Source organism: Poromitra crassiceps (genome assembly GCF_964638095.1).
Source record: "Poromitra crassiceps genome assembly, chromosome: 5".
NCBI lineage: Eukaryota > Metazoa > Chordata > Actinopteri > Beryciformes > Melamphaidae > Poromitra > Poromitra crassiceps.
In genome coordinates, this window is record NC_139642.1 from 44736953 (window position 1) to 44762077 (window position 25125).

Consider the following 25125-nt stretch of genomic DNA (forward strand, 5'->3'; position numbering starts at 1 on the left):
CAGTGGGCTCGTCTAGTGATGGAGGATGAATCTGCGTCACGGCTTCGTCACAGCCAGCAGCCAGCCAGCCCAGTGCCACACTGGTGCCACACTAGTGCCACTCGGGGATAGGAACAAAAACAAATAAATAATCACATCTTATCCCTTACTGTGTTTAGTGGATGTACCCCTGAAAAAAATGTTGGGTAAAACATACAATCAATGGTAAAAACATCACATCCTACTGTGTTTACTGGATGTAGTTACATTATGAATAAAAAGTTGGGTAGCCTATATGAACTCCAGTCTGTGATCACAAGGCCACAAATGATACCAAAATCTAGTAGTTCTACTTTCCAGTAGAACAAAAACAAAGTTTCGGCCAAAAGGCCTTCTTCGGCGTTTCAGCTGCTGTCTGTCCCAGATGACTTGATATTAAACTTTTGAAAGGACATGTGTGTGTGTAGGCCTACACTATTTCAATAAAATGTTCTGCTTCTGTCCTAAATGGCTTTAAGATTATTTAATCCTTGCTGCTTCATTACAGAGCGCATTTGACAATAAGTCTCAATGGCCACAGTATTGATAATTTCAGGAAGGTTGTAAGAGCAAAAGTGGGGATGACATGTAGCATAGCCTACACCCATGTCATTTCAATCAAATGTAGCCTACCACCTGTCATAGGAAAATGGGGAGGAGGAGAAGTAGGCAGGTGCCTTTGTTAAATGAGGCATTAACGTTGAATATGAATGAAGGCTGAAAAATTAAGTTCCCTAAAAGCCCCTGAGTGACTCATGTGAAAATATGTAGGCCTACAGAAGAATACCTGCAAACAATTAACATGATTATATTTTTATTGTGCTATGGAAGCCACATTTTATGGAAATATAGCTATAGCTATAGCTATATTTCCATAAAATGTGGCTTCCATAGCACAATAAAAATAGGCTATAGGCTATAATATGTATCCACATTTTCTTAAATTACCGTTAAACAAGTAAATGTAGAGGTAAAAACACTAACACTATATACGTATAAGTTCCCATCTCCCATCATACTATAGCCAGTGGAATAGTCGGCCCATGACCAATAAAAAAAAGTCTCTAAAGGTCTGACTGAGACCAATGAGTGAGCCAGGTTTTCGTGATTTGATTGCACAGTGAACTATTCTCATCAGTGTTTAAGGAGCGCGCTGTTGTAAAAGTGATTCTGAAATCTGTCACTGGCTTCTCTGTGGAGGCAGTATCCTTCTGTTTCCCCCAGTGTTTCCTTTCACATTTATTAACTGACAGCATAACATTTTCTGCCTGTATGGCATTGGCAAAAACATAAGCAATATACAAATAAGCTGTCAAGGAACTACTGGTAGCACTTTAGTAACAACATGATAATAGGGGTAATAGTGTGATAAAGATGTAATAATTATGATATACCATGTATATCGCTTTGTGAATATTATGTAACATTTTCTTGTTTGGGAAGGAGCACTTTGGACTGTTTGTTTGAGGTGCTTTTTGGAGAGAGATTCGCCTATGGGCGTGCTCTGTACTGGAGCTGGATAATATTGCTTTTCTTGCTGGGGACCCCCCTCAAGGACACCACTTTGAGAACCTTACTGATTTAAAATTATTCATTTGCATTTTTATGTTGTCTTTCCAAACTACCCAGTCATTACCCATTGACATACAATCATTAATCACACAATTTAAAAAACACTAGATTGTTCCACGTTGCTCATATTTTTCTTTTTAATATATATAAATACATACATTTGTGTATAAGACATGCTTGATTTTGGCTTTAACCCCTGTGATACAGCACATACAAGCAAGCTGGAGGCACAGAAACAATCCAGGTAGAAAAAAAACACAAGATTAACATGAATGAAAGATACAAGCGGAAATAATCCGGAGGACCAAAACAATGAAAATAGGGCAGGAAATAATGTGACAGCTTGCATAATGTTAATGCAATCCACGCAGTGTCCAAGTCACCTTCTGTGAAATGTTGGCAGCAGCTTGCGAGACCGCCACAAAAACTAAATTGGGGGGAAAGGCTGTTCACATGCTAACAAGACATCAACAAACAGAACTGTGCTCATGAATAAATTAGACAGGGTCCGAGTAATCATTGCTGATACTTGGAGAAAAACAGTTATCACTTGCTGGATTACTCAGATTGTTCAACATGAAAAAGAGAAAAACACTTGCTTGACAGATTATGGGCACAAATAACAAACATCTTGAAATTATGGTTGGCATTGTTCTTAGTTGAATAGTTATGCTAACACCATTCAATTAAAATACATCCTTTTTATTATATATTTTGTATGGAAAGTAATACATTTGGTTACAATAATACATTTGAGTAATCCAGTGGATTACATTATTTATTACAATTTACAGGAGGGAATCAGCAAAGGCCTACATTTTGAAAGTAACCTTCCCAAACCTGGAATAATCGACATTGGCATTTCTGCCTCACCAAGAAAACACGTTTGTTCGGCCAGATTTACGGCTTCAGCAGATTATAGAAGACACGAAACGGGGGAACAATGCTCTACACAGAACACGCTCAAGACATGGCTTCCTTCTCCACACAGCAGCCAAGATGAATGGCACAGCATTGTAAAACTCTCATGGGAACCACTCATTCATATCCACTCTCTTTACAAAGTTATCAATGCTTGGTCTCAGTCTTGTCATACGTCCCAAACTGCATACAATATGTTGTTAATACAACACAAACATGTTTTATCTCCTTCCACAAAACAAGCGCATTTAGCGTTTCCATTATAGGTGAGCAGGTTGCTTACAGAGTGACTTTTGGATAGTGAGCTCCCTCCAGAGGATAAATAAGGCTTGAAATCAAAGGAAACAACGCGGCAAACTACCAACCTCCACAGGTTCAGTCAGAGACAGAAGATTGTACTTAGTCCACATGATTATAACTTAGAAGTTGGAACAGTCGATACTTAGCTCCTGCAAAGACATGATGCATCAGTGTCAAAGATGAGCATACTAATAAAAACTCGTCTTGATAATGCAAGGTGTAAAAACAAAGACAACAAAATCATAATAACGTACAGTAAGTGACTGCTGCTGGATTCATTTCAGAAGCAGAAGCTACAGTGGCGTCGAGTGCAGCGGTAGTAAGAGTTTAAGGCAATACTGGTAAGCACCACACCACCATATCAGAATGATATCTGGGGTAAAATATCCTGCATTTCGAGGGATTCGTTCAAGGAGGCCAGAAGAGGTTTTTCACTTGTCCTGCATTTTTTCCAGAATTGGCACAATCATGTCAAATTTAGGCCTCTTTGCTGGGTCTTCGTTCATGCAAATCTTCATGAGCTTGCAGATGTGGGGCGAGATGCCGGGGGGGATGGTGGGTCTCAAACCCTCTAAGGCAATCTGAAGGAGAAAACAGAGTGTAGGTAGTGAGGAAAGCCTGTCTAGTTTAAAACACTCGTCATCAAATTACGGTAGGTTTTATGTTGATATCATTGTGTCTATTGAACTTAAGAGTAAAAGTTGATTTTGTCAAGTCTTGTCACCTTATATTACCCAGTTTGGAGACCTAATCAGCGATAGCCCTACTAACCTTCATGCCTATCTCCATGTTGGACAGGTCAGCAAATGGCACCTCTCTGGTCACCAGCTCCCACAGCAATACAGCAAAGCTCCACATGTCTGCTGACCGGCGATTGATCTCTTCCGGCTTCTTCTGCAGGGCTGGACACCGCAAAGAGCAACGAGTGAAGGTTACACAGAGCAAACACACAGAATTGGAGACAACAGAAACAGACTCTTTGGGGCTTTTTCTACCTTATCCAAAAAGCAAACCTGTGAAGAAAAACTATCATTTTCTTTTTAAAACCTTCTATTGGTGCCTGGTTAATAGTCGTATGTAATCTAATTCTGTGCTACACTACTTGCGTAGGCTAAACAGGCAGGTCTGTATGAAACATATTCACGAACATTCCTCCACAGCTTAGCCCCAAAGAATGGCTGAATTTCTTATGATGAAAAATAGTTTTCTAAACCAAGTAATGGATTTCAAAACGGATTTCATCAATGAAATCAATGCGACTTGTGCTAGCTAGCGTTTCTGTTACTCAGTGGCGTATTGATCGCACCGTAGCTTAGCACAGCAGGCAGCGGTCTTATCTAACGTAGCTCACAGCTAGCTAGCTAGTTAACATGTTGGTTCGTCCTCAGTCAGAATCAGAAATACACCCTTAGGTGTCTGATGTTTTGGCTTCATACATTTAAAACTTTAAGATGTGCAATGACACAGTGACTATGAATGTGAAATATCACATGCATTCATTTTTGTATTCTTTTTAAACTACTACAACAGATAAACAGTCAGGGCAGGCAAGGCCACGCAGCAGCTGAGCTACGCGCGCGAGAAGCCTTGACTATATAGTCCACTATTTCTGTAATAGGGAAGGGTTTGGAACAGGGCTTGTGTTTATATTTGATGTTCAAGATGGTGGATGGCATGGTGCTTGTGTTTATATTTGATGTTCAAGATGGTGGATGGCATGGTGCTTGGTGGTGTCTAGATGGTGGATGGCATGGTGCTTGGTGGTGTCTAGAAAGGAAACAAGATGGTGGATGGCATGGTGCTTGGTGGTGTCTAGATGGTGGATGGCATGGTGCTTGGTGGTGTCTAGATGGTGGATGGCATGGTGCTTGGTGGTGTCTAGATGGTGGATGGCATGGTGCTTGGTGGTGTCTAGATGGTGGATGGCATGGTGCTTGGTGGTGTCTAGATGGTGGATGGCATGGTGCTTGGTGGTGTCTAGATGGTGGATGGCATGGTGCTTGGTGGTGTCTAGATGGTGGATGGCATGGTGCTTGGTGGTGTCTAGATGGTGGATGGCATGGTGCTTGGTGGTGTCTAGATGGTGGATGGCATGGTGCTTGGTGGTGTCTAGATGGTGGATGGCATGGTGCTTGGTGGTGTCTAGATGGTGGATGGCATGGTGCTTGGTGGTGTCTAGATGGTGGATGGCATGGTGCTTGGTGGTGTCTAGAAAGGAACCAAGAGATTTCAGGAAGTGATCTCAGAAGTGCATGGTAACCATAGCTACTGCAGAAGAGTTCTGTACGCCTTTCCCCTGTGCACTAGCAGCAGCTGTCTGTTGCTATGGAAACATAATGTCTCATGGAGAAGCTTATGGCATTTATCAACCCATTTCACAATAACGGCAACTGAAGTGGAACCCCCCCATTTCAAAATGTAATTTCAAAACATCTCTGCTCATTTTCACAGAGCAATTTACCCTACACCCTCCATGTAAATGCATGCATGCAATTCTCCAAATCAATGACAATGCAGTAGACAAAAATATGTTAACCATTTATACACAAATCATATGCTCAAATCATATGAGGAAGATTGTGCAGTCAGGACATGAAGGTTCTTATAATGACTATATTCTATTCAGTAAGAAAACAGATTAGTTATTACTCCAACTTAGAAATGAGTTATAATGTTACTTAGCTGGTTTAGCAGTCAATCTCTATCTATCCATGTAGGTAGGTAGCTCCTGGTGGGAAGTAGTGAAGTTCTTCAACAGAGTCAAATCTATACATGTCCAATATCAAGGCTCTCTGCGCTCTGCTTTTCATGCTTGCCCAGTGGCCACAGTATGCACGTCTGACTTTCCTGAAATCTCCTGCAGCCTTTGCAGTCACCACCATGATGCTCCAGATGTTGGCCTCACGCATGAATGTTATCTTCTAAAACCCCCAGGAAGCCCATATAACAGCAGCAGACTTCAGCACTGTATGCACACCAACAAACCTATACAGTATATCTTTGGGAGAATGTTGTTTTGGTATCCTATCCTTAGTGTCTCTGTTGTCACTGCTGCAATGTGTCAACATGTGTCAAAACACCACCCTTGTATAGTGCCCCAGGCGAGCTGCATACTTCCCAGAGTTACCTCATGTTATTATTATCAGTCTCTGTTTACAGCTTGCGTGCGATTCAGTGCATCACTGAAGGTAATCAGTTGTAGATGACACTTTGCTCTGAATGAGACAGTGTGAAGTTCCCTGTGTCTATTCATATATCTCATAGATGTATCATTCACGCTCGAGCTTCTGAGGCTTCAGCTGTCGCTTTGGATTTGTGCTTCATGAGTGACGCCTACAGTACCTTCAGGGGCTACCCATGCAGGCGAGTACATCCTGCCATGACACTGGAAGGAGAACTTGACGTCTGACATGCTGATCCTGGCTGTCATGTCCTCATCTATCTGTAGAAACAGATTAAAAAAACACAGGATAATAAGATGTAAATATCCCTTGTGCAAGCACTTACTAGAGAGTCTTTTGATGGTATCTGCAACACTGAAGTGGCTAATGATGGAATTTGACACAGAGGGGCGAGGGTTAAAAGAGTCATTGGAGTCATCAGGTGGTAACCCCCCTTCACCGGCATTTCGACGACAAAACCACTACACCTCTAGAGGGCTCGTCGGCAACACCTGGCGTCCCAGGTGTGCCCTCCTCTGCTTTCAACCCTCCCCTCTGTGTACCTACCTGTACACTATTTTCACAGGAAACACATGATTCCCTTTGATCTGTCAGTTATATACAACAATGTGCTACATTATTAGACATATTGTTCTCCAATACCTTGCTGAAACCGCCTGCACTGTATGCCTTACCATAACACTCTTGCTGTTGAGATAGTGGCGAGGGATCATGGGTTCGAGTGTGTGTAAGAAGGCCATTCCACAGGCAATGTCCAGGGCAAACTTCACCGCCTGTGTCTGGTCCACCACAAAGTCTGATTAGAGCAAAGTAGGAACAAAAGAACAACGTTTGAGCCTCTCTGACTCACCAGACAGCACAAGAGTGAAACAGCTACTTGTAGAGAGTGATGAAACCATCATGACAAACCCTTAAAGGGACACTCCACCGATTTTCAACGCTGATTTATTTTGCACAGAATCTCACACATATCTGAAAAGTGTAAACCGTTTTGCAGACAATCATTTTGTTTGACAGTTGTTGAGAGTTGCTTTGAGTAAAGTTGTGGACCAGTGATGTCATGCACGCACAAATTCAATCAGCATTGAAAATCGGTGGAGTGAGTGGAGGAGGAATACTCACTGGTGCCTTCATGTAAGTGAGGACTTTGTGAGTGGAGGAGGAGTACTCACTGGTGCCTTAATGTAAGTGAGGAGTTTGTGAGTGGAGGAGGAGTACTCACTGGTGCCTTCATGTAAGTGAGGAGTTTGTGAGTGAAGGAGGAGTACTCACTGGTGCCTTCATGTAAGTGAGGAGTTTGTGAGTGGAGGAGGACTACTCACTGGTGCCTTCATGTAAGTGAGGAGTTTGTGAGTGGAGGAGGAGTACTCACTGGTGCCTTCATGTAAGTGAGGAGTTTGTGAGTGGAGGAGGAGTACTCACTGGTGCCTTCATGTAAGTAAGGAGTTTGTGAGTGGAGGAGGAGTACTCACTGGTGCCTTCATGTAAGTAAGGACTTTGTGAGTGGAGGAGGAGTACTCACTGGTGCCTTCATGTAAGTAAGGACTTTGTGAGTGGAGGAGGGGTACTCACTGGTGCCTTCATGTAAGTAAGGACTTTGTGAGTGGAGGAGGAGTACTCACTGGTGCCTTCATGTAAGTAAGGACTTTGTGAGTGGAGGAGAAGTACTCGCTGGTGCCTTCATGTACCGTAAATTCCGGACTATAAGCCGCGGCTTTTTTCCCGTTTTTTGGCCTTTTTTGGCCCCTGCGGCTTATATAACGGTGCGGCTTATCTATGGATTTTTTCAGCAAACGGCCACTCGGGAACCTCCAAAATCTATGGATGTTGGTATGAGGCAGAACGAGAGCAAGACAGACATTACGAGAGCGAGACCCTGATTGGATGATGTTGCAAAAAATGTGCCTCGCGACCTGATTGGAGCACTGTGCCACTACTCTCTCTCAGCCACTACAGTAAAACACCCTCCCTCCTCCCTCGCTCCGGGGGGAAAAAGGCAGCGATTGAGCCTGAAAGACAGTCTGAATGAAATTGAATGTAACATTCCCAATTCTATGTATTACATTCTAAAAAACTAATGGCAACATTTTGGAAGGCTAAGCCACACAACTAGCTCGTTGTAATCTAACATCATGCTTCAAAAGATGGAGAACTGGCTGTGTTACGACGATGGCGGCGAGAAGAAGAAGGAAAGAAGGAAATCGAGCAGCAGCACGTAACCTTGGCATCAGGGTGTTGACACAGAGAGCAGACGGCCGAGGTGCCGTTCAGATCCGACTGAAGGCTCAAGTTTGCCAGTGGATCCTGACAGCGTGGAGGAGTGTCAAAACATCCACGATCACCAACGGGTTCCGAAAGGCTGGACTGCTGCGTGATGAAGAGGAGGACGCCGCCACAGCTGAGGGCCTTCAGAGGCTGTTCGATTCCGACAGTGACGAAGAGGAGTTCATTGGTTTTGAGAGCGACAACGAAGGAGAGAGGAGAGTGGCTGACGAAGCCACCCTGAGCCTGTTCGTTTCCGACACTGAAGATGAGGACTTTGGTGGTTTTAGTACGCAGGAAGAAGACGAAGATGAGGATTAATGACTTGACTTTTCTGGTTACAGCCGTGTAGGCCTACTGCACCTTAGCCTAAAAGATGAAGACGAGGATTAATGACTTTTCTGGTAGGCTGATTACCGTATATTTTAAGCAGCCGTGTTACTGCAACTTTAGGCTTACGCGCTTACTGTCGTGTTACAGGCACTTTATTTTGCACTTAAAAAAAAACACATTTAATTTAGCCATTGATATTGCCTCGTCAAGCGCTGTAGGCTTTGTTTTTTGTTATGGTACTACTGTAGGCTATAATGTAGATCAGTGGTTTTCAACCTTTTTCATGCCAAGGACTCCTAAATTTACACAGCACAGTACATGTTCTGTAGCTACTATTGCACTAAATGGTAACACTTGAATACGTTATGCAAATATGCAACTTGTTTTGTTGAAATGTTAATAAATGGGAGCTTCCCCAAACAGCCATCTCTTTCCCGACAATCCCCTCTGTGCACGAAACCTTACATATGGTAATTAAACATCAAAACACCCGCGGCTTATAGTCCGGTGCGGCTTATATAAGAAAAAAATAGTCAACTTTGAAGGTGCGGCTTATACACCGGTGCGCCTTATAGTCCGGAATTTACGGTAAGTGAGTAGTTTGTGAGTGGAGGAGGAGTACTCACTGGTGCCTTCATGTAAGTGAGGAGTTTGTAAGTGGAGGAGGAGTACTCACTGGTGCCTTCATGTAAGTGAGGAGTTTGTGAGTGGAGGAGGAGTACTCACTGGTGCCTTCATGTAAGTGAGGAGTTTGTGAGTGGAGGAGGAGTACTCACTGGTGCCCTTCATGTAAGTGAGGAGTTTGTGAGTGGAGGAGGAGTACTCACTGGTGCCTTCATGTAAGTGAGGAGTTTGTGAGTGAAGGAGGAGTACTCACTGGTGCCTTCATGTAAGTGAGGAGTTTGTGAGTGGAGGAGGAGTACTCACTGGTGCCTTCATGTAAGTGAGGAGTTTGTGAGTGGAGGAGGAGTACTCACTGGTGCCTTCATGTAAGTGAGGAGTTTGTGAGTGGAGGAGGAGTACTCACTGGTGCCTTCATGTAAGTGAGGAGTTTGTGAGTGGAGGAGGAGTACTCACTGGTGCCTTCAGGTAAGTGAGGAGTTTGTGAGTGGAGGAGGAGTACTCACTGGTGCCTTCATGTAAGTGAGGAGTTTGTGAGTGGAGGAGGAGTACTCACTGGTGCCTTAATGTAAGTGAGGAGTTTGTGAGTGGAGGAGGAGTACTCACTGGTGCCTTCATGTAAGTGAGGAGTTTGTGAGTGGAGGAGGAGTACTCACTGGTGCCTTCATGTAAGTGAGGAGTTTGTGAGTGGAGGAGGAGTACTCACTGGTGCCTTCATGCAGCACATTGTAGAGGGAGCCGTACGGCATCCAGGTTGTGATGATAATGGGGTGAGGGGCGGGAGGAGACTGACATGCTCCCAACATGGGTAGGACATTCGGGTGGGAAAATATCCTGGGATGGAGCCCGAGTGGGAGGGACGGGAGAGAGGAAGACAGACAGACAGACAGACAGACAGACAGAGGGAAATCCACAGGATTTGATGTAAACTACAGGCTTGTGTGAGGTGCAATCCCCAAAAGAAGAAATAATACAAAAACGTTTGAATGCAAACAGACAAATGAATGATCACAACAGCAGAGGACAAAATAGACAATACAAAGTTGAATCCTAAAATAATAATAACCTGAGTTTGGGATACTCCTCGTTGAAGTCTCTGCTCTTCCTTGTGGTCCAGTCACGAACCTTTAGCACTTTAACAACCACTTCATTTCCTTGCCAACGCCCTTGCCACAGCTCCAGAAGAGAAGAGACGAAGTGAAACAAGAAACAACAGAGAAATTCTTTATTAACGGGACTGCTAATTTAACTGCTTCTTGCAACTCGACAAGAATATTTGCTACAATGAAACAATGTGAAATCAGAAATAAATAAAAAATACCTCTCCAGACTGGTTCTCGTTTATTTTAGCCAGGAGAGAGAGCTGTTTGTAGTCAATGCCTGCATGTTTGTTCAAAGTGCCATTACCTGAAAACATAGGATTGAGACAAGACAAGTTCAAAGACTGACAAAAGCCCTACTATTTATGTGCTATTTAGCATACCATTACACACTGGAAACCAAAGGAAATGTGTTTTTCAGTGTATGGCACACATAAGAAGGTGCCAGTATGGATCCCCCCCCCCCATTCATGCAGTATGATGTCCCATATTAAAAACCAAGTGATGGAAACCAGCCAGCTAATGAATTGGTTTATGTGTCTGTGGGACTTACGGGGTCGGGTTCTAGTGGTGCCTTTCCAGAAGGTGTCCTTGAAGGGAACCTTAGTCAAGTTCTGCCCCATTTTCTCCGCTTTTTCTGAGGGATGGGAAAGTAGAACGCAATGAGACAATTAACACAAACCCTACAAATGGATAGGCGGGGAGTAACGGGCAGCGGGGATACCTCTGAGGAGATCACGCAGGTGAGGTTTGGCTTTGTCCAGAGGAGTTTCTCCATATTTGTTACAGATGCTCACCTGGGCCCCGTTACCCACAAGGTCCTGGGGGAAGAGTAAGTGTAAGTGGGATTTCAAATGGTTATCATGGGATTACAAATAAACAGAGACATGTCCTGTGTAAGACCACCAGAGGGTGCACTAACCTCAGCCACTAGGTCTTGGCCCCAGAAGCAGGCATAATGCAGTGGTGTGTTGCCGTGTTCATTGGCAGTGTTTGTGTCTGCTTTGCATTGGATCAGCTAAAAGACATGAGGAACACAGGGTTAGGCAGAAAACAAGGCTGGTCAGATCTTGTTTGGGCTATATACAGTGATGGGTGTTAATGCTACCTAGGACAACCATGGGGGTTTGTGATGCCTGTCTGTGGCCACATACCAGAGGTATTGTGACATCCCTAATATTAAACTGAATAACTATGGCCCGCAGCAATTCAGAATCAGACACCCTGGAGCAGCACCCTCATATTTTGGCATTCAATACTGTGGGCTACAATGACAGTTAAGATATCCGCGTATTTGTTTTTCGAGAAGAGCAGCGCATTACCTTTTGCCAAACATGATTACCCCAACTGGCATACTTCCAACCGATTTTGAAAAACCAATAAATAAATTATTAAATTTCATAAGTAAGTAAAATACTGGTAAGCAAGATTTCTTAGGGACCCTGAAATTACTATTTTTTCCACATCATAACCCTAAATAGTCCATTACCAAACATCTTTTTAATGATACCCACCCTCAACAACTAGAGAGATTTATAGCCATACTTGCGTAACAGCCATCAAATAATCCAATTTCCCCATCATCAGCACTGACAAATTACCAAGCATTCCCTTCTCTGCTAAACGACTCATATGCAAGAACAGACAAGACTTTTCTATCTGTAGCAGCTGTTCAGTTAACATCACTTCAGGTTTCATAACTTAAGGATATAACATCATGTTGTCGAGGAAGGTTTGATCACCGTTGTATGACCGATAGATAGTTTTCTCAGGAGAACATATTTAACCTTTAGCACAGTAGATATATGTTGTGGAAAATGATATTTTTATCATCTTAAAATTCAGGAAATCGACCAACGCTGGATGTCTAGTCATAATGTTCTATGACAGGGAGGCAAGCCAAGCTGCCTTAAATACTGACAATGAATGTAAAGAATAAACTTGATTGTGGAGTTACAGGCAGGTTTAACCAAAGACGATGGGATTCAAGCCAAGACGGCCCAACTTCGACTCACTTCCTGTCATTTTGTCACGTGGGTTTTGCCCATGGTTTTCCATGGACACACCCACTTGCGGCAGGTCTGAGTCAATGGTTGACCACGCCCATTTAGGAGACTTGCTGCTACCATTTGTTAGAATTGGCGGAGCCTGTGGTGACCCATCTATAGTAATATAAAATCTATGGTTTAACTGTCTCGTACTTTTTGTGGTGATGCTAGTATCATTGGCAAATACGTGCAGTGTGCTAAAGCATTCATGCATAATACACTGCAGCAAATCTTATGCCAGCGACACGAGAGTGCAACTGGTACACATCTTTTCACCGCACAATAGAGAGGTTGATCAGAGAGCTTAGGTTTATTTGCCAAAATGTAATTGTTGTAATAGCCTTGGCTGCACATCGTAGATCATACCGGCTTGATTTGCAACAAGTCTCACACGTGTGGCAAAGTGCAGCTTATATCTTAATGTGACCACCTGACAACCTAGTGATCCTAGATCTGCACTCCTTCCGTCAGGTTGAACCATATGAGCCACATGTGTGCACGCCTTGACTGTTGACACAAAGCCCACCTTTCCCACGATGTCGCGATGTCCGTGGCTAGAGGCCAGGTGCAGAGGCGTGTCGTCTCCACGGTTCATGACGTTGATGCGGGCGCCTCTCATGATGAGCATGTCCACCACGCTGGAGCGGCCCTCCCTGCAGGCCCAGTGCAGAGGGCTGAAGCCGTGGTCATCCCTGCAGGGAGGGAGGTATAGACACAGAAACATTCAGCACAGCAAAGGAGTCTGAATAACGCAAACGGGCAAACTTTAGACTTGGAAGCTAGAAAAGAAAAAAATAAACAAACCTCAGCACACTTATGGCTGGAACAAAATATTGAAATATCGCGATACTTCCTCTTGCGATATATTATCGATACACTGGCACCCATATCGCGATACCATATTGTGATGCCATATCGTGACATTTTATGCTGAAATGTGTATTTTTTGCATTCTTTTTGCGCGGTTTTTTTCTGTAAACTTAATTTACACAGATTGAAAAGATTTTAGTGAAGCATTATTTTGTATCCTTTAAACATTTTGACTTCACACGTGGAGTCGTGGACAAGTTGCAAAGAGGCAATATGCAGTCTGCACTTTGTCGTACATAGTTTCAAGTCAATTCTATGAATAAATACATAATTCCTGCTGTTTGCCTTTTTAGGGCTATTTTTTCCTCTTTAGTTACACAAATATCGTGATGTATCGCAGATGAGATTTATTGCAATGTATCGATTATCACAGAATCGCTGTATCGTGTGATACCATCATTATTGAAAGCCAAGTATCGCAATAACATCGACGTATCATCTGCGATTCCTTCCCACGCCTACTGCTTCTCCTCATTAACTCATTGAGTGCCAAGGACGGACATGTTCGTCATTTCAATTAGTAACGTAGAGTGCCAAGGACGGACATGTTCGTCAATTGCGTTTTTTGACGGTGGGGCGTCGATCAAAGCCTTCTGCCTCTGATGTACAAATATTATAGCTATTGGATGTGTCTAACCTATTTTACAGAACCCTTAGGTGGCGACAGTGCTCTCCACATAACAGAAAGGCAAGGAAAAAACAAAGAAGAAGTCGTTATGGAAACGGAAATCGCATCGCATCCGTATGCATCGATATGCTGAAGCACGTTACTGCAGCTGTGCCTGCAGCAGCCAATCTGCTCCCACAATTGAGCCGCTCCGTGTCGGTTGCGACAGCAAATCCGCACATCCACACCGTGGAGTTGTTATTATTCCCAACTGGAAGCATCGTTGCCGGTGACAAACACACGCGGAACGCTGTAAAAAAGCAGGATGTCTAGCACCCTTCACTGTGCGCACAGCAAACTCAGCAGAGAGCCACCACAGACAGGAGGAGGAGTGTGCAGTTGAGGCGAGGCGGGGCGGGGCGGGGGGGGGGGGGGGAGGGGGCACGCAGAGCAGCACACACACAACACCCAGACAGACCCAGGCAGCAGGACAGGATTGACAAACGCAAGCCAGAATATCCGATGCCCACCAGATGACTCAGTGAATGTGCTTGAAATGCTGCATTTCACAAAAGGCGGAATAACTCAGCTTCTAATTTGAAAAGTGTCTTTTTGCTCAAAACAGCCTATCTTCTCCGGCTCATAACTAAAGAACGGAAAATGGGATCAATAAACTTTTTTTTGCAGATGATAGAATAGAGTCTCATCGTTCTTTGTGCGTGTTCAGTGTTTACATAGTAATATCACACAATATTCTGTGGGCCTCGAGAAATCACTGAAAACGCTCTGAAACTCTGGCACTGGGAGCATCCGTTCTCCAAAAGTGGCTGGCACTCAATGAGTTAAGCTTCTGGCATACTCTTCGCGCCCAGCCAAGCGCATAGGGCGCACGGCGATTATGACGACATCGCACGGGGCGTGTCGGGGGGCGAGGCCTGAGCGCAGCGCGGCGCGTCCATGGAGATTTTTCTATCAGCGCGTCGGTTTTGCTGCCTGTGCCTGTGAGATCTCCGTGGTAGGCTATCAGCGGATATCTGCTGTGATTGAGTCCTCACCGTCGTAAAGTCGCCTTCAAAGCATGCTGTTCGATTATAACGAACTAGTTGTGTGGCTTAGCCTTCCCAAATGTGGAGGGGTCGTTTTTTATAATTTAATACATAGAATTGGGAACGTTACATTCAATTTCATTCAGACTGCCTGGAGCCTGGAGCTGCGCACTGAGTATGTTCTGTTTTGGCCCGCGCAGAGTGCGCGCGCCCTCCTCTGAGCCCCGCCTCCAGCGCGTGCGCGAAGAGTATGCCAGAAGCTTTAGGCTCAACAGCACTGTAACAGTCTAGTTCTTCAATTGAGTTCTTTCTTGCAAACAACTCTGTGGTAAAATGAGCACGAGCACAATACCAAGTTGTACAGCTGGAGAATGTCCTCTGCAGCAGCATATCCATTTAAGTGTAATAAGTATAAAAACGTCTGCCATTTGCTCATGGCTAGTTGCATTAATGTCTGCGCCTAATGCATGGGTTTGGACAGTGAGTGCCCATAAGGAAGCCTTCAAATAGTTTCTAGGCCTGACAAATGGAACACAGATGACAGCATTAAGTGGGTATGGGCAATTTAGCGCTGTGAACTTGAAGCCCAGCTGAGGGTGCATAAATGGGACATTTCTCAATGTGTGTGTGATATAGCACTTCTGTCATCCTCTACCACACAAAAAAGGGAAGTTGATGCAAACTCAAGACTGCAAACGCAGACTGGGGAAAAGTGAATATGCCTCTGGCACACATGTCAATGTCATTCCTAGTTTTTCAGTAGCACTGGCAGTAACACATGTAGGACCGTGGCCTCAATTACAAGACAAAATGACTGACGGCAGGCAGCCCTCCTCAGAGAAAGAGATGAAGATACAGCAAGAACTGAGTGACAAAAAAGCTATCGGGAAAAGGGAGTGAAAAAGAAACACAGTAGGCCAAGCATTTGCTGCAGTCCTTATAAGGTCCAGGGAGACTTCCTTCACTGTGCTATACAACCCCCCCCCCCCCCCCCCCCCCCCCCGCCCACACACACACACACACACACACACACACACACACACACCAGCTGCTGTGTGTGATTATGTCATTCTGCATTTCTTTTTCTTTAGTCCCTGCCTCCTCCCTCTCCTCTGCCCTCTCTCTCCCTGGACACGGTCAGCTCCTCTCCCAGCAGGTCTCTCTGCCCCCTCTCTCCCTGGACGCGGTCAGCTCCTCTCCCAGCAGGTCTCTCTGCCCCCTCTCTCCCTGGACGCGGTCAGCTCCTCTCCCAGCAGGTCTCTCTGCCTCCTCTCTCCCTGGACGCGGTCAGCTCCTCTCCCAGCAGGTCTCTCTGCCCCCTCTCTCCCTGGACGCGGTCAGCTCCTCTCCCAGCAGGTCTCGGACAATGACTCAGCCTGTCTGGAGAGGCCTGAGAGAGATCACAAGCTACAAAGCGTCTTCTCCGTGCACTCCATTGACGAACCTCATCTAGACAGCTGCTTGAATGAGTTATATTGCCTTTGACAGACAACGCAGCCCTGACCCCAGTCACCCCATCCCCTGTGACACCTCTCATCTGTTCAACCAGGCCACCAACCCCACCCCGCCTCTTCTCCTCCCCTTCCCCTGTGTTGTGTTCACTGACATTTTCAACACCTCATTGGAGACATGCCACGTTCCAACCTGCGTCAAGACCTCAATCATCATCCCAGTCCCCAAAAAGACCAGGCCCGCGGCCCGTCAGCCCCGTCGTCGCCCTGACCTCTGTGGTCATGAAGTCCTTTGAAAGCCTTGTTCTGTCCTACTTAAAATTCATGGACCCACTCCTAGACTCCCTGCAGTTCACCTACAGAGCCAATCCATCCTCATGCACCTGGACGCTGCAGGAACCTACACCGATCCTGTTTGTGGACTTTAGCTCGACCTTTGATATGGTCATCCCGATGCTGCTGCAGGAGAAGGTCTCCCAGCTGGACGTGCCCGACTCCATCTGCAGATGGTCCACAGACTTCCTAACATACTGTACAGGAAGCAGCATGTGAGGCTGGGAATGCACATCACTGACTCCCGGACCATCAGCATCGGAGCTGCCCAGGGCGGCGTCCTCTCTCCATACTTCTCCCTGTAACCCTAACCCTAACAGCTGCACCTCCAGTCATCAGTCCATCAAGCTCCTGAAGTTTGCTGATGATGATGATGACACCACCCTCATAGGGCCCATCTCTGATGGAGATGAGACTGTGTACAGGCGGGAGATCGACCAACTGGTGACCAAATCAACCAAAAACCTGGAGCTCAACAACACTCAAAAGACAGTGTAGATGGTTGTGGACTACAGGAGGAACGCAGCCCCGCCCTCCACCATCACCCTGGGTGACTCCCCAGTTAACACAGGACTCCACTTCCTGGAGACCATCATCAGCTGGGACCTGAAATGGGAGCTGAACATCAGGGCTCTCACCAAGAAAGCTTTCTGAGCCAGCTGAAGAAATTCAAAGTGCCAAAAGCAAAGATGGTGCTTTTCTACACCTCCATCGTTGAGGCCATCCTCGCCTCCTCCATCACTGCCTGGTATGCTGCTGCCCTCAAGGACATCTGCAGACTGCAGCGTAGCTGCTGTGCTGAAAAGGTGATCAGATACAGCCTGCCATCCTTTCAGGACCTGCTAGGCCCCGCCTGTACACAGTCTCATCTCCATCAGAGATGGGCCCTATGGGACCTGCTAGGTCCTGAGGACCTGAGGATAATCACAAAGGAATTTTTGTGATTACCTTTCTGTATTGTTTTTGTCTTCTTACACCAAGTCAAATAACTTGTTTGTAATCTGATGACTTACTGTGGCAATACAAGTTCATCTGAATCCGCAAGACTCCCTCCCTCATTGGAGCCTCTCCAATCCCTCGCCCCTCCTCTCCCTCTCTGTCTGTCCCTCTGGAACAGCTGGCCTTTGCTGCTGATGGATTCCCATTTTCCAAACTCATTCCTCCTCCATCCTGTGTGACTCTCTCCCCGGCATCCCGCCTTGCTGTTTGTGCCAAGATGCAGGTCAGCCCTGTGGCCTCTGCATGTAAAGTAAAGCTGTACACTTGCTCTGAAATTATAAGTAGGCAAAAAGAGAATAATAATTTGATCTGAGAACTGAGGGAGTATTATGGCACTGTGCAGGGGAAGGAATCTGAACCGAGTCTGCCCTCATCATGAATTCACTGGCTTGTATTCACACACACACATACACACGCACACACACACACACATATAATATACACACGCACACGCACACTGCGGTGCGCCACTGAAAAGACCATGAGAGGCCCACAGAGACCCTCAGACCCACAACACACATCATCACTGTGTGCATCTGTGGGACCTGCCGCAGCCACACACACCAGACGCACCCTGGGTGCAATTTCCTCTTTAGCCCGAGAGGCTGAAGCTTCCAAGCTAATTAGCCTACGTTTATGAGAGCAGAAGTCCCCACAGTAAGTGTGCATAAACACAGACTCATTTCCAGTTTCACACATGCGGTTTGAGGCTCCTTGTTTACTGTAGGGGAGGGGGTCGATTTACAGCACGGCTTGTGTTTATATATACAACTGAACTAAGCCCCAAAAAAGGCAAGAATGCGCACAATTCATGTTTCATGCTTCAAATCTTAGAACAATCGCCATTTGCAATCACAGCCAATTCTCTCAGCTGTAAATCAGACTCATCGAGACTCAGATTCAGAGTTGCTCTAATGCCAATTCAACCAGAGTTTGACTCAGAATATTTGCTATGAACAAAAAAATGTGTCCACACAAAACTGTGCTACACACTTTCACTGACATCATCATCAAGTGTTGACCCAGCCCTCAAGACTGCCTGTTCAAGAGAATGTGTGCTAATCCTATGAGATGGTCAAGTGCGTTAGTTGAGTGGTGGCAGGAGGAGGAGGGATTTCTCCCACCCACCTCTCTCCACATTGGCTGGGTTCATTTATTTCAGGCACTTCCACCTGCCAACAGCGCTCAGTTGGGCAGACGGAAGAGCCCCTGTCTGCACCCTGTCTGGTCTGTGGTGCCCTGACCCCCCTGCTAGGTCATATAGCATGGCACAATGCAGGGAAAGCAAATCCACTTTCAGAAGACCAGGGTGAGGATGGTAACATCAACCCAATAAAAAAAAAACACCATCAGCATAAGCACGGTCAAGTTCCCAATTGAGAATGGCCAAAATGTCTTATGATCTATTCTTGATTAGTAAGACCATGTAGTGTTCTACTGAAAGCTGTATGATTGCTAGCAGCTGGCCAGAGGGATCTGAGAAACCAAGCCTTCATATAGATGCAATGTTACTGATGATGACACCATCCCATCTGGCCTCAAGACCACTGCCGACCACCACAGAGCCAGGACCAGAGGCGCATTTACACTGTTAAACACCCCCTGCCCCCCATGGGGTTATATATAAACAGTAATCACCCTGTCTGTCACTCCTTACCAAACCAGAAGCCTCACACTTAGCAACATGGTCAACTCAAAAAAGAAGTGTAAGAAGTGTAATAACGTTGATTGTGTAATAACAAGTGTAATAACATTCATTGGTGAAATAGAAAATGATCTGGTCAAACTACTAGTAATATTCATAGAAGGCTTCACTCTTGGTTTGACTTTGGGAGGAGGCTAAATACAGAGATAGCCATCTAAGCCATGCATTACACACTGCTATGCCAAACAAAACAGGGGAGTAGAAGATCCAAGATTCAGTCCACTATTGGAGACCAAACACAAGACAAATGGGCCATTGTGAGGAGTGGAGGCTGGGCAAAGAGACTGACTACCGTACTCTTAACTTTGTTATGAACACTACTTTCACACAATATTCAATGGCCTAAAGTGAATCCTGCAAAACCAATGCCCTAGAACAAAAGCAAATCGCTCTTTCTGCTCTAAAATTCCGCATTTTGTTCAGTTAAAAGGTACTCAATATATCAATAGTGCTTAAAAGAGACACTGAAGATAAAAAAGATAAGTAGACTTCATTGTAAACAAATAGGGAAACTCCTTTCAAACTCTGCAATTAACTCTTTCTCAACTAGGGGGAAATGGCGGGGGAATGTCTGGCGCTATCTACAGTAATACCACTGGGAGACGAATACCGGAAACACAAGTGGAGGAGGGGAAGAAGGCGATATGCTCTGCTATGGCGTTTTGTGCATTCCTTCTGTGAAAAATTCAGTCAGTCGTTAACCCCCCCCCCCCACACACACACACACACACACACCCACACGGATCCCCCCTCCCCCCCATAAACTCATTGGTCCGGCCCACTAGAATAATCTCCTCCCCTCTCCCTCATTTTTGGTAGGTGGTAGACTGTTCCCTAGAGGCATGCGTGTTATTCCTTGTAAGGAGATTCGGCATTCCACAACTACTCTTTGTCTTGCAGTTACGTTTATGTAAACGCCACACAGACACTGACGTGGAGGAGCGCACAAAGCTAACACACCGAGTCAGCCTATTATTGATCTATTGGCCTATCCAAATAGGAAGGGCAGAATTAGAAGTTGATTTGGCATTTTTTCACTGCACCCTGCAGGGAAATGGAATGGCAAGAATGGATGTTTGGCTCAGGAGGAAAGATAGATCAAGCAGAAGAGGGAACTTGACATGCAATCAGCTAATGGAGAAGAATCACATGTGGGGATGATGCGTACAAACCACACCAGCTCAATGCATTCATACGCTCTCAATGCATTCATACGCTCTCATAGCCATGGTGGCAAAATAAACACAAACGGATCAAAACAGAGCAAACGTGTCTCCCTTGATGTTCTGTACATTTTGTTGTGCTACAAAAGTATCTCAAAAAGACTAGCATATTATATTATGGACAGTAATATGGATACGGTACTCTCTTATTATATTGAAAACTAAAATAGAATTGCAGACATTTATGGGAACAATCAAATGGGAATAAATCTCTTCAACCCTTTTATAGCAAAACAGCCTGAGTAAAATAAAATAAAAGCATAAATACTCCTCTCAACCAGATTAAAAGCCCAATTTGAAAGAGGGAAAAAACTCAGGTGCAAAACAGAAGTAATGCATCTATGTTACTCTTACATTACGAATAGGTTGTACTTAGAGAGCTAGTGTTGTGAATAATGTTTTCAATCGAAAGTAACTACGGTATTGGCTTTCTTTCTGACAAATGTCTGACAAATCACTCCTATATTCTGTGCACATTTTTCAGAATACTTGAGCAGTGTGGAATAGATATTTTACTCATGGGTGTGATCAGAGTCAAGTCCAGAAGTATGAGAGGAAAAACAAAAATCCCTTTCTCTCCATTGCTATATGTTAAATTACAGGGTTGGCAGACTTGGCACTTTCATTGCACATTTCCATGTGCAACTTGCTGGACTCTGGTTATTATGGAAGCCAAGAGAGAAAATGAAAATGCACTCAGTGAAAAGTGCACCCTGTGGATTTTCTTTTTTCACCCTTTTACTTTTAACCTAAGAAATTGGACACCTATGTCATAAGTGAATCATTTGTTCCATACTGGTGAAGACGGTCAAGGGGTGGGGGTGGGATACTTTTTTTCAGTGAGTATATTATAGTTATAGTATAGTTTACAAAATAAAATCACCGGGCTAAGACATGCTGTGCTCAACCTTCTGACTGTAAAGGTACTACAACAAAGGACGGAACGAGAAAAAAAAAGTTTCAAACCAGGCCCCTTACCATGGCCAAACCGAACCCCAACTGCGAAAGAAACCGCTTGCCGATAAAAATACATTTTGATCAAACAATAGATTAACTGATTCTCTCTCTGGTAAATCCAAATATAAATATTCTAAATCTAGGACAAAAAAGGGGTCCAAAAGACACACATTTGCTGTGAAAAGTCTGGGATAGTCATCAGTACTTGCTCTGCCAGGTTTCTCTTTACAGAGTCAGCCAAGGATACAGAAGAGGGGGCCAGCCCAGGACTTATGACGTGGTACATTATCAGGCTGAATATTCTGTATAATGCTCTAATGAATATGGTATGTCTTATTGTCTTACTTACATAAGTGTGGTGGACTTGAGTATTTTTCTGCACTTAAATCCTGCTTTGGTAGAATATTTGGGATCTCTTTAGTTCTCATCTCTTAAAGTCGAACTGAACCCGTTCGTCACGTGCATATGAGTCCATTTCAGACTGAAAACATAGTTTGTCTAAGATGACAGGTTGAGAGGCGGGTCATTGTATCATGTCGATGATTTTATTTGACAATTCTGGGGACTGGATTGGGCTTTGGCCAATCCTGGCGTGTTCCGCCTCCAAATTGAGTGGGATTCAGTGTGTTGTGGCGCTCCCCTCGGGAAGAGCCTTTTGACGGGAGGTTACTGGCTGAGTGGAGCTCAGCGAGCCACAGGCAGCCAGCTGCCTTCATGTTGCCGAGCGGAGAGTGCAGCACGTCGGCCTGGAATCTCCGAAGTGCGACCCCTGACAACCAAGCTCTCGGATGCGCGCGCCATTATCGCTGCTGTAAATACGATATCCCTGGAATGCGCGTTTTAACAAGCCAGTTACATTTCTTTGCATTCTTAGAGATTATAGTTTTTGTTTTTTGTTCATGTTTCTAATAATTGGCCAAGTTAGTAGTTAGTTTATGGGATAGGAATTCTGCCAGATGACAGGCACTAGGCGCCATTTTCTACTTCATTTGGAAGAGAAAATTATCCTGAAATGAAGATTTGATTGACAGCTGCAAGTCGTGATATGATTGGTTGAAATGGGGTAGAAATGTGATAGTACTAGGTGATGTCAGCAAACTGTCCATTACTGTTATCAATGAAATCTTGAAAAATGAACTTTTGATGTGAAAAAGTGTGAAAAACTAAAGAAATTAGATTGTTGTGATTTTCTTTGCATACATTATTAAATAGGTGCACTGCATACCCAGGTATTTGAACTAAAAGAAAAGAAAAGTCATTTTTGGGTTCAGCTTGACTTTAAGAGGATAAGTTAAAATGCAACCAAGTTCAACAAATGCAAACATGGCAAACTAACAACAAGGTAGTGGCCATGAGGAAAACAAGACAGCAGGTTTCCTGCTGGGAGATGTTTGTCATTACACTTTGAATGATTCCAGACACACACCCCTAAGGAAATGGGTTCAAATCAGAGGCCATGACCACACTGGGAATTGGACAGACGTGCTTTTAGCCAACTAGACAACTGTTTTCAGAACACGATATAAAAGCAAAAGACACTGCAGTTTAGCTTTGATAATTTGCATTCAGCTTTCGATCCATGTTGTGTATGGTCACATATTCATTCATGTTGCAACAACTGTTATGCAGAGCCGTGTAAAAATAATAATCTGCAGAAAGATTACGGCACAGAACAGAGGAACTCACAATGAGAATTCACTATCTCAAAACACAGTTGGTCAGCAACAGCCTGCTATTTTCATATTGCACTCTTGAGTTCAACTGAGCTGCTACTTTTGATTAGGTTAGCTGGCCACAGATATACAGGAAGTGCTTTGTGAATCTGGGACAGCATTAGTTTCACATCAACAAGAATATAAACAAAGAGATTGGAAATAAACTGATGTTGACCCTTGGCTCACCCTTGATTGAGGTCATTCTCTGTGTTGTCCAACCATAAGCGGACTGCTACTGCATTGCCTTCCCGGCATTGTGTGAAGATGTCATCCATGATGGCTGGCTTCCTCTGTTAAGTTACACTGGTACTCTTGTGGATGGATACAGCACTGGACTGGGAGGACTGGGTCAGACAAGGGAGGCAGCCAGAGGAATTCAGTAGTGTCCTGGCGAGCATCCGTCCCTCATGTGGGACAGTGCGGGACAACCAGAGGCGCTCACTGGCACTCACACAATCCTGAAAGTAAGACCAGGGACATTCAAGGTTTATGAGTCTGTACTACCTGTATTTACCTTATACAGTAGCACCAAACTTGATTTAATACAATATCATTTTCAATTGGCTCAACCTCTGTTCAGGCCAAGAGTATTCCCTCTCATGAATGATATACCACAGCTGTACACAAACCCAAGAGAAGAAAGCCAGGCAGTTGAGCAATTCTGTCTGGGTGTACTGTATATGTGGTGGTGAGCCATCTAACGTTAATACACACACAGTGATTCATCTCTCGGTTGGCCGTGACTAGCACCCAGTATACTGGACAGATGACAAGTCAAGTCAAGAACTATGATCCCACTTTAACTTTTAAATACAAGCGCAACTAAATTGACAAGATGTTGAACAGAGTAGCGTTACCCAAACTGGAGAAACATGAGGAATGCTAACACCATACAGTAGCTCACTTGAACATGCCACTAGTCTGATGAAGTCTAGAAGAAAAACTTTGAGGTTGTCTTTTTAAAGTATATGATAAGTAACGTTAAGTCGGATATCGTTCATTGATTATCCTTGCAACAATTTAGCATGTTAGCTAGCATCTCATTGCTAAGTGGAAGGTTTGCTACTGTAGCAAGCTAACGTTACCAACTATCTTGACGCCACGGTTCTCTCTCATTTGACGCTCCCTGAGAACCCGACGCACAAAACCTTATTTTTGTAGTTTAATTGATTAAACAGAATAATAGATAGTAAGGCGGATAACTTACCAGATGTAACGTTATCCAGCTATGTGTGGTTATCTGGTTAGATGCAGCATAAATTATTAGCAATGTATGTTATCTCCAAAAGATTGAATGCTTTGGTAGGTCCAGTTGTCCACACCCTCGCCGTCGTCACGTACGTGATCGTTGCTGAAGAAAACATCCCCCCTCATGTAGCGCCCTCCACAGGGAGCGAGCCGCAGTGCAGCCGGCATGATCAAGGTATTCACTCCCCTAGGCTATGTTTTTATATTAGATTTAAAATTGCATTATTTTGGCAAATGTACAGCCCAGGTTACAAGTGACTACTTGCATAATGGAGTAACGGTTTGCTCTAGTAGGATAAGGATTACCGTCATCTGACGAGAAAAATGGGAATTGTACTGACTGCTGAGCTCTGTGTAAACTGTTACATTTGGATTAAAAGACAATCAAAGTAACCTAATCAGATTATAGAAATGTGTCAGAGGAAAATCTATGCTTGTTGAGAGACCAATTAATTAACTCATACATCCCCTCATTAGTTAACAGATTAAATGTGTTCTTCTCCCCCTTTCTTTTTTCTTTTTTCTATCATAATCTAATCTAACACATGTAACACATAAAGGGGCAGACCTAGTACAACCTACGTATGTATGTATCATGTAAGTTTTCTTGGACA

General features: G+C 44.4%; 1 protein-coding gene across 1 annotated transcript; it reads right to left on the reverse strand.

Moving 5' to 3' along the window:
* Positions 1 to 1720: 1720 nt before the first annotated feature.
* LOC310776226 (scaffold protein ILK) lies at positions 1721 to 24571 on the reverse strand. Its single transcript, XM_083636422.1, has 13 exons — positions 24471 to 24571; positions 23450 to 23721; positions 12884 to 13049; positions 11232 to 11327; positions 11034 to 11130; positions 10863 to 10946; positions 10531 to 10616; positions 10276 to 10385; positions 9916 to 10043; positions 6668 to 6789; positions 6154 to 6253; positions 3583 to 3713; positions 1721 to 3392 (listed from the first exon to the last, which is right to left on the reverse strand). Exons 2-13 carry the CDS (start codon positions 23536 to 23538, stop codon positions 3243 to 3245), a joined length of 1359 nt encoding a protein of 452 aa, XP_083492548.1. The 5' UTR covers positions 23539 to 23721; positions 24471 to 24571; the 3' UTR covers positions 1721 to 3242.
* Positions 24572 to 25125: the final 554 nt, after the last annotated feature.